At 36.3% G+C, this 8,977-nt stretch overlaps 1 protein-coding gene across 1 annotated transcript in view; it reads right to left on the bottom strand.

Annotated features, from left to right (window-relative positions):
* Positions 1-5,437: 5,437 nt before the first annotated feature.
* The window catches only part of COL12A1 (collagen type XII alpha 1 chain), a 97,005-nt gene continuing 93,465 nt past the window's right edge, over positions 5,438-8,977 (bottom strand). The window contains exons 65-66 of the mRNA XM_084285386.1: positions 8,059-8,229; positions 5,438-5,686 (exon numbers count right to left, since the gene is read on the bottom strand). Of these exons, the coding sequence (XP_084141512.1) occupies positions 5,505-5,686; positions 8,059-8,229 (353 nt within the window). The 3' untranslated portion in view covers positions 5,438-5,504. The remainder of the gene's footprint in view (positions 5,687-8,058; positions 8,230-8,977) is intronic.

The following is an 8,977-nucleotide window of genomic DNA, read 5'->3' as shown; positions in this document are numbered from 1 at the left end:
CCAGTCCACCTTGGTGACTCTCCACTGGACTCACTCCAACACGAATTTGTCCTTCTTGTCACTGGGAAACCCAGAGCTGCACACGTGGGAGGGCTGTATAGAGGAGAATAGCACATAAACTTCAGGAAGGAAAGGCAGCAAGGATTATGCAGGGCATGATATGTTGGCATAATTGATAAGGAGAAACAGGTGCTGTACAGTGTACAGTAATTTGCTCTGTGTACAGTGTACAATTCATTTGCTCTGTTCATTGTCATGAAAGGAGCCTGAAGCTTCAAACATTAACATGTTGCATCTTTCCAGTGGTGGTTACTATGAGACATAAAGAGCAGGCCATTATAACTCATAAACATCTCACATTTGCTTCAGCTTGGTAGCTGTAAAAATAGCACTACTCAAGGTATTTCTCAGTTACATACTTGCCAGACAGGGAAACTTCTGTCATGTTCAGTACTGGGTTTCTGGTAACTTACAAATGTCTTTATTTTGCACTACTTTAGAGACCAGTAATTCTGGTGACTTTTTGGCAGAGGTATCTGGATAGGTGCAGTCTCTAACAGAAAAAAGATATAGATTTTCTTTTCTATTTTCCAGTATTTCCTGAGCATCTGAAGCTTTTCTGCCATTATTATAGCTGAAGGAAATGTAACTATCTCCTCCAGTATTTTTAACCTACAAACTGTGCTTGGATAACATGCTATGAAAGGAGAGACAGAAGGTATCTGACAGAAGGTATCTTGTTTCTTCCCTGTCCTATTTTTAGTTTTGTTCAATATTTAATATTATACACATAATACGTGTAGTGACTCAGAAAATAACTGAAGGCAGGTTAATGGGGTCAAGCTATTAGAGGCATAGTGACTTCTGAAACTGAGAGGTCAATGGATGTCTCAAAGTAAGCATCCAGAAATGTCATGTTCCCACATCTGTAATAACTCAAAAGTATAGTCAGTAGCTTGCACCACTCTAGAAAGAAATAAGTGTGGGTTATACAAAGGAAAGGTACAGTCACCATGAACCATGCCTTCAAGGCATCCTGGACTGTCTTTATAGGAATGAAAGCGGAAGTTAAACTAGGCACTAAACTATTCTCTAAAAACAGTTCAGAAACAAACTGCATTTTTCAAGGATGAAGAAATTCAGAACAATGCTGGCCCAGAAGTGAGATTGAGAGCAGAATGTGCTTCACAGTTCAAATATCTTGCTGCGTTCCTTCATTAAATATATATATATATATATTATTGCTAAGAATGTTTTACATCTCCAAGCTTACAGAACAGATCTCTTGAATGAGGGCAAGACTATAAATTTAATCTTACTAAAGTCAGTGGCAAAATGTACAAGATGTTACATGAGGCAGGATTTCACTTTACTTTCCAGTAAATTTCACTCTCTGAGGTACAATTTGTCGCAATGAGCTCAGCTGTCTTATGTATGAAACAAAAGAATAAAACATTGGGATAGGAACACAGCACAGGACAAGAACTAAATGAAAATATAACTGAGCATTTATTTTCAGAGGCCAATAGTGTATCAGCCCTAAAAACACTTTCTGAGTCTATTCTTTTTACATGAGTGTTGACTAAGAACTTTCATACATGGAGAATTCTTCAGGAGCATTTCCTTCCATTCCCATCTATTTTTCAGGGCATAAAAGTGATGGCTGTATGAATCTTAACTAGCTGGTCAAGCCAAATGTATGAGGTCTTTAGAAGAACACTGAAGGAAGAAAAATCTGTTACAATCTGTGTTTTCTTGGTGCCTACAAGCTGGTCTTGATATTTCTGACTTTGCATATGAGAAATGAAACTGCCTTCATATCAGCATGGTCAATAGGGCATTTGAAGTAAAATTATATAAAAGGTATTCATTATTATATTCAAAACTGATATGAAAATTATCAACTTTACACAGTGCAACACCTTCACAAAATATTTTCCTATTTGTAATGTTGATCTAAGTTGCAGTCAAAAATATCAACACATTACTTCAGTCTATAAAGGCAGTGAGTAAGCTCAAGAAATATATGACTCCTTTAATGTGTTTTCAGTGGTGACAGTGATTCTGGAAACTTGCAAAAAATTAATTTTCCTTTTTAAGAACTATAGAGATTAATCAAGTTAAAATTAATATACCTGATTTATAGCAAAAAGGATCTTCATGAGAACAACTGTTCATGCTTTGGATTGAAACTCTTCATGTCTGTTAAAACAATCACTGTTCCTTTATGTTCTTTTATTAGCATCTCTGTGCAGTCAGTGCTAGGGTGCAATGTCAAAAGACATTGCTGCAAAACCACAAACAGGAAAAAAAAAAAAAAAGAGGCACTATTTTAAGTGAGACTCTTTGAGACTCTTTACGTGCTTTTCTTCACTCCATTTTTGCCTATTATTTTTGCCTGGAGATCTCAGCAGTGATGTACCATCATAATATTTAGCCTTTGTAAAACAGCAATGCTCCCTGGTGATTTGTGCAGTTTTGCTATCTGTGCTATCAAGAATGCAAAGAACTTGCCCTCTGAAAAATATCTGTGGGTCAGAGAAAAGACCATCTTCATTAAGATCCTCTCTGCAATGCTCTGTCATAATTTCAGACAAGTAAAGTCCCTCTCCCACTTACTTGTTTATATTCACAATTTTAGCCAAAGGAGAGAAAAATTGAGCTTCTAAACAATTTCCTTCTTTAAAAATTCCGGACTATGCTCAGTTGTGCATGAGGTATTCAGGAGCTTGAACTTGTGTTTGCTTTGCATTTGTACTTCTCCAGGACTTGCTTGTCTCAACCTCACATCAGCTTTCCCAGAAGTGTCATCAGTACCTCCGTGAGAGTCATTCCCATGAGAATTCCTGGAAATTAGATATTCTTCCTTGTTGGCCTCTATCAGTAAACACTCATTTCTATGCTGTATCCAAGCATTTCAAGTATTTTCTCCAGACTTGGTGAGCCAGTGAAAGTCCTTTTCTCTTCAAAATGCACTGCCAGCAGGACGCCTCTGTCAAGCATTGCCATACAGGTGAAATAAATGTTACAGGCTTGGGGAGCTGGTTTTTGTTTGCTTGTTTTTTGAGGTAAGGGGTTGTCTTTTCTTTTTTCTTTTCTTTTTTTTTAACAATTTTTTTTTTTCCATTGCATATCTCAAGTTCAGAGATTGATTCATCCTTTGTAGTTCTGTGCCTGTAGGAAGGAAACATCCTAGAGCTGCTATCCAACCTGCAGATCTGCAAGCAGAAGTTTAATATGAACTGACTACCAAGAAGCTGAGGTTCTATTTACTATTTAAATATTTCATCAGAAAATCAATCAGCACCTCTATCAATAAGGAACACAAAGAATGTGAAGAGTGTCTGTCAGGCATCGGATACACTTTTTGTGAAGAAATTGGAAAGTAATTTAAAATATATGCTTTTAATAAGCTATTCTTTCTGTAAAGCTTTCTGTTTGGAGGACAGAAGGGAATCTTTATTATGAAGATACGAGCATCCAGTTAAGCTTGTCCTAGTGACACAATTAATGCCAGAAACAGACTGATGAGAGATCAATGTAAGATCTCATTATTTCAAATACAGTTCAGAGAAACATTCTAATCACTTCTCCAAGTTCCTACCAACTATTTTTTTTTCCTGCCAGGCAGCTGCAGAACATACTTGTGATACTTTGAAAATACTTCCCCACAGTCAGATGAAAACACAATCAATAACATAGATTCTTCTTTAAATGTTCCTCAGCTCAGCCCAGAATTATTCCCTTACAGTCTAAAAGGCATATGGCTATAATCTGAGTCACTCTTTGAAATGTGTTTATTTAATTTATTTTATTTATTTCACTGGTAACCCATCAGGCAGTCTAAGAAGTTGTATAAATTGTATTTGTGGACACTAAAATTCGTCACACAAGTCAGAGTAAATACTCAGTGACCAGGAAGCCAGCCTGCAAATCTGGCTTCACTTCCATGACATGTGTTTCAAATGATCTTTAGAAATGCCACTGCAGCTTTCCCAATGAAGTTGAAAGGCTTTGCTCTAGGTGCTATGTCATGTATGGTCCCAGCAAGATGAAGCTCACTAAACAACAGACACCCATACTCAAGCTAGCTATTAGCTACTACTGAACTAAGTGCCACCATGGCTACAATGCTCATGGCACATCAAGAATTAAAAGTTTGTGTGGCTTTAGCTACTTGCTGCAGCCCAAGTAGTTCCCGAGGTGGAAAGAGCCTCTCTTGCTGCAATTAGAAGCATCAAGAAGGAAAAAAAGAAAAAAGAAAGACAGAAAGAAAAAAAAAAAAAAAAAGAAGAAGAAGAAGAAGAAAAAAAACTGCATCTAATGAGCTTCTTCATTTTCTTTACCAAATGCATTGCAGACTGAATTTTATTAAAAGTCACATTCATACACCAGACAGTGGAAACCTCTTTTGCTTTCATCCACCCACCTCAGGATACCACAGCCCAAATACCTATTTTAAGACTGTTCCCATTCTAGTTGATTTTTGGTAACTGACATTTACAAAAAGTGGAATAAATAACACTAATAGAGCACACACACATCAGTCTCAATGGGCCTTTCAAAAAATGAATAGCCAAATATAAATTTTCAGTAGTTTTATTGAAAAATGCCTCTTTCATTTCAGAAATAAATAATATAAGGCAGTGAAATTCACAATTTGCAGTTAAAATATAAAAGCAGCAATTCTATATCCATAGTCTTGCAAACAATTTCCAACTGCTTTTGATAACTAAGGAACATTGTATTCTGAAAAAAAAAATCCATACTAAATATACAACATAAACATGCAATTCCATCTCTGCAGGATTGACTGCAATTCGGCATAAATGTTACTGTGTCTACAAACAAGGAGATTTCAGGCATTATTAAACTGTATCCAGTTGATACAACAATTTCAGCTACTTAATGTTTGTGGTGTTTAAAGGAGATGTATAAGAGCAGTATATGCTCTACATAGTGTAACTAAGAATAGAAGAAAATGACAATGATATTGAAAGGAGAGAGAATTATTTTTTGTCTTCTTCCTTTTTTTAACTACATAATGCAGACATGTGATCTGACTGAGCTGCAAACATGTATGTGAAAAAGAAGAAAAATGTAGAGCTAAAGCAGACAGTCCTCAGAAAATTTGCAGCAGCTCTGTGGTTATTTTTATTTTGGTGTTTTTTTTTTTTTGGTTTTCTTTTTTTTTTTTAATTTGTTTTTACACTATTTTAATGAAACGGCAACACTGGGATAACTGAACGCACATAGTAACCTGTATGCAGCCACTAAAAGCAAAAGTATTTTACAAGCATTTCCAGAGCAATATGAAGTCTCTAGTTACACATATTGCTATCCTCACACAAGCAAGATACAAAACAAGGGTGCATCTGATATGAAAAGACCAGAAAGCTAGAATGCAGAAGGAACAATGCACTCTCCCTGTGTGTATCTGCAAATGCAAGTATAGCAAAGACAAAAACCACCAACCAAAAAACCCAAAACAAGACACAGATCTTTTATGGCTTTGGTTTTGCTTTTCTTGACAGCGATCTTCTCCAGCGCATGTGCTCAGGATATTCTGGTGAATGCATTTCAACTCCATAGTCCTCATACTCGTCCTCTCTCCTTTCTGACTCCATAGGTACTATGAAGGGTTCACCTTCAGGTTGATAGGGTCCACTTTCAGGCACATATGGTTCTGGTTGAAAATAGTTGTCCGGATTGAACATTATAGTTATCGCATGTCTTTGAATCCGCAAATACAACGAAAGTTAGTTTTTCTACATAATGTTAGTCCAATCTTATTTCCATAAAATAAATATATAAATTAATAGTTCACTGGGGGTGCTTTCAGTTTTGTTCATGAATACTTTTTGGCAGTAAAATTATAAAAAGTTTAAAATTAATTGTGAAAGGCTTTGTATTTATAATACACAAAACAGTGCAGAAAGAGTCTTAAATTATGCAAGGGACCAGTTATTGTTAAAAAAAAAAAAAAAAAAAAAAGGCAAATCAAATAAAATTATTATTTTACAGCTACTTCAGTAAATCAAAGCACTGGACTTTATTTTAGACTATGTAATTAATAGAACACATGGAGCAGGCAAAACAAACAGGTGGATTTGGCATATACTACTTTTCTCTGAGAAAGGGAAAGCGTACACATAACTATCACCAGCGGCAATATACAGTACATGTCATTTTCTCGTGCTGTTCCTCGTAACAAACCGAGTTACAGCTGGTGCTTCAGGAACACCAAAAACTACAGCAAAACAGAAGAAATATAATTATAAAACTTTTGTATTTATAACTGCAGTTACAGAATCCAACAAGATTACATATAAAAAAGGCACATGCCATGATTCAGACATGTTGGTAATAAGCAACAGACAGGTAGATTTCTTAAGTTGTCAAAGATGTTATTCTGGCATATAGCAAGCAGCAGCAGGCTTTTATGCAAAAGCATCACATAGAGTTGTTAACAGATTTTAGTGGGTACGGTCCCATACAAATCATTTACAAGCCACAATTAGTTTACTATTTACATAAGTCATTTCTCATTTACCAGGTTAAATCTGTCTCTTCTATTGGCATTACCTTTGCTGGTTAGTAGTTTTATAAGCCTCCTTCACCAGTGAGACTTTTGATGGTCTGGGTCTTTTTTTAAAAAAGAATGGCTGTCTATTTTATTATTGAAATGCAACAGGCTTAATGAAATGGCATCACTGTCCTTTATCTCATTCACAAGTTGTGTTAGTAAAAAGAATCTCCCCATTCATTCTATCAGGCCAACATGGTTCAAAAACCACATCCGTGGTGAAATATCCATACGGACTCATTTTCTAATAAGCACGTGCGCAAACATCTCAGAAACAGGATTTTCATGTATTCAAACTGTAAGCAGCACTGGCGACTTAGAAAATGTGTTAGCCGAAACCTGAAACAGGTCAAAGATGATGTTAGTCTTTTAAAAAGTCCATCCAATGTGCAAAAACATACTTTCATCCAACTAAATACATAACAGTTAATTCATAGGCATATATCTATATATGTATACATAGCTGATTACTAGAAAGGACACTGCTGAATCACAGGCACAATTTTCTTTCATTTTCATTTAAATATGAATTTTGTGAGATCTCCATAACCACCTGGCTCTTTAACCATCAGCACTGAATCTGCAAGTGTGTACATATATATATATATACATATATCTTTTTTTTTTCTTTTCATGGGTACATGCACAATACACTAACAGCAAACCATATTCAATAGTAGTATCACATACACTAATTTTGAGATGTTGCAATGCATACATATTAATCTCTTAACAATACTGTGGTCCTGCAGGATCCCCATGTTAAAATATATTGGAATATTTCCAGTCAGAAATTGGTAGCCGCTGTGACCCTGGTATTTTGATTGCAGATGCAGCCTAATGTTTTAAGATACATCACAGAGAGGAAGGCTGGTATGACCCAGGACTAATCAGAGACTCCATGGTGTTTAACTCAGTAGAAATTGTAGGACAGTGGTGATTTTCAGTAGTCTGCATTGTATCACTGAATGGATTTCCTTTGTGGGAAATTTTGGTTTCAGGTATAAATTTGGTATAAATTATCCTGACATTGCTCAGAAAGAGACACACGGAAATTGCCAGCCACAGCATTCTTTTTATTTTTCAAGAGAAACATGGAGAATTCAACCTTGTTCTGAAGACGATTGGAAGGAGTGAGGAGGGGGGAAGAAAAAGAAGAAGAAGAAAATTGTCACTTAAATCCTATGAGCAACATTATCAACTACTAACCTATCTTAAAAATTAAATAATTTGTTTCTACTTCCTATTTAAAGTGAACGACACATAACATCAATTAAATCTGCATCAAGGGCCACATGACTGCTCATATGCCTGCACATTACAATGAGGCAGGCCTGCTCACTGCAACCTTTTCCTCCTGATTCAGCATGTCCAGGTTAGCAGGTCTGTCTCATGTAAAGCAATTCAATATGAACAGACACATTTGTAAAGATCATTTAAGACAAACAGCAGTTCGGTTGTTCATAACATACCTGGGAATCCTTGGCCATTGTAAGGGATGCTAGCACACTGGGATGAATCACAGTATCCAGGTGGCCCTGGAGGACCTCGAATACCCGCATTTCCAGGACGACCTGGAGGCCCTGGTGGTCCTCGTGATCCTGTGGAGCCTGGTGGACCAGTTCTAGATTCTCCTTGTGGACCTAATTTTAGAATTGAAAGGTTGGTGGGTTGTTTTCATTAAGAGCCAGCTTGATAAAACAGCTACCATTACTGCTGTCTAGACTACACAGTCTAAGCTATGTCTTTGGTGAAAAAACATTTGCATTTTGTTGCTATACGGGGGTCAACAGAAAGAAAAACAAAAGAAATGTAGAAATGTGACTCATCATTTGTTGCTTCCCTGTGTGTGGCTTACTTAAGATTTTTTTTCACGCAAACTGATTTAGTAAGTTTTGAGCCAAGTAAGAAACATCAATGAATTTCCTGGTTTATTTCCCCTCTGCGTAAGATATGAACATCTCAAGGGAAACTACTAGATTAGACAAGCACACTGGATTTCAATTAAAATATAGGAGTACATTAATTCTGCTACCCTGCAGCCCTAGGATAGATGAGGTAATGTTTTTTTTGGAACAGGTTTTATTATGGTTAGCAGAAAAATAAAGCTTCAAGTATCTGGGGTTACAATTTGCTGCAAGCAACTTACGAGTCCTGTAATGAGAAACCACGTTTAGCCTAGTGAACTAAAAGCAGAAACAATTGATATAGCTGACTTCTGCCAAGGCATCGGTGAACAAAATTGCAAGACACAAAGAGTAAAAGCAACAGTCAAATCATCAGACTCTATCACCTAGTAACTCCATATGTTGGAATATAATTATGTAGTTCTTGGGCAATTTGTACTTCTGTAATCAAAAATCAAAGTAGAAAATGAATTTAGATACTCTG

Source organism: Netta rufina, assembly GCF_964035555.1.
Source record: "Netta rufina genome assembly, chromosome: 3".
NCBI classification, from domain to species: Eukaryota; Metazoa; Chordata; class Aves; order Anseriformes; family Anatidae; genus Netta; species Netta rufina.
The sequence above is the reverse complement of the archived record's forward strand: the minus strand, read 5'-3'. Positions and strand labels throughout refer to the sequence as shown.